Consider the following 1,099-nt stretch of genomic DNA (forward strand, 5'->3'; position numbering starts at 1 on the left):
CCGCGGCCCCAGCCGGTCCCGTGTCTGGGGGCTTCCCCACCCCTCCTCCACCCGCCAGGCGCAGGGCCACCACCGGGGACCCCCCCCACACCCCCAAAGCAGCCCCCACCTATGGCACCGGGCAGTCCCTAGGGACCCTGCAGCTTGTGGGCACAGTGACAACGTTCAGAAAGAGATCCAGGCTGAAAAACAGCAAAGTCCCTACAGTCCGCCAGGATGCTGCCCCTCTCCTCCAGCTCCCCAGCTGCTGTTTCAGGGACTGATCACATCTCTATTTACAATATAGAACACGAGTGCGGGCTGGACGCTGCGCTCCCAGGGGCTCTTCCACGCAGGAAACCATTCAAAGCTGGAACTTGCTCCCTGTGGTTTGTTATTTTTTTTCTCTCTTTTTTTTTTTTTTGTTTTGTTTTTCCTTTTTTTTTTTGTCTGCTTTTTTTTTCTCATTTTGTTTTGTTTTGTTTTCTCTTTAAATGTCTTTTTGTTTGTTTCAAGGACAATAAAAAGTTGCGATCAGGCAGGACTTGAATGTCATTCCTATAAGATTCGTATTTACAGGAGTCTACAGCAAAGAGACAGGCAGCTGGCTCCCCGTGCTCGGGGACACTCCTCGTCCTATGCCCCAGGAACTCCACCAGCTCTGCGTGGACCTTTGGTACGTAAGCCCTTCTCTCCCTTCTCCGTGCCCTCCGCACCAGGAGCCTGCCCAGCCCTCCCCGGCAGCAGTTCGGGATGCTCGGCAATTGGGGTCGGGATGCTTTTCACCCTCCCCACTCACCCCCAGCCCCGGGCAACAGGGGGTTAAAAAGGCGCTGCTCTCATCCCTGCCTCGCCCTGCCCTGCTCCCCGCAGAGCCCCCTGCCTGGAGAAGCATAAAGCATCGAAGTGGAAAATGTTCCTCTGGCCTCAGCTCCCTGCCCCTCGCGCCCAGCCTCACAGGTAGATCTCCCTCTTGGTGGTCTGGGCCGAGGGGGTGGTGGCTGGCTGGAAGTCCGAGGTCTGGGTGAGAGGAATTTCCTCCATGGGAGAGTCCTTGCAGGGCTCATGGCTACTATTGGAGAAGGCACTGTACGTGGGGAGCAGGCGGAGGTTGGCCATT

The 1,099-nt window shown here is 56.6% G+C and overlaps 1 protein-coding gene across 1 annotated transcript in view; it reads right to left on the bottom strand.

Moving 5' to 3' along the window:
- Positions 1-433: 433 nt before the first annotated feature.
- The window catches only part of PCDH1 (protocadherin 1), a 56,528-nt gene continuing 55,862 nt past the window's right edge, over positions 434-1,099 (bottom strand). Inside the window, 1 exon segment of the mRNA XM_031063802.1 lies at positions 434-1,099. This exon segment is cut by the window's right edge and continues 13 nt beyond it. Coding sequence (XP_030919662.1) covers positions 934-1,099 — 166 coding nt within the window. The 3' untranslated portion in view covers positions 434-933.

The sequence above is a fragment of the Geospiza fortis genome, unplaced genomic scaffold, assembly GCF_000277835.1.
Source record: "Geospiza fortis unplaced genomic scaffold, GeoFor_1.0 scaffold320, whole genome shotgun sequence".
NCBI lineage: Eukaryota > Metazoa > Chordata > Aves > Passeriformes > Thraupidae > Geospiza > Geospiza fortis.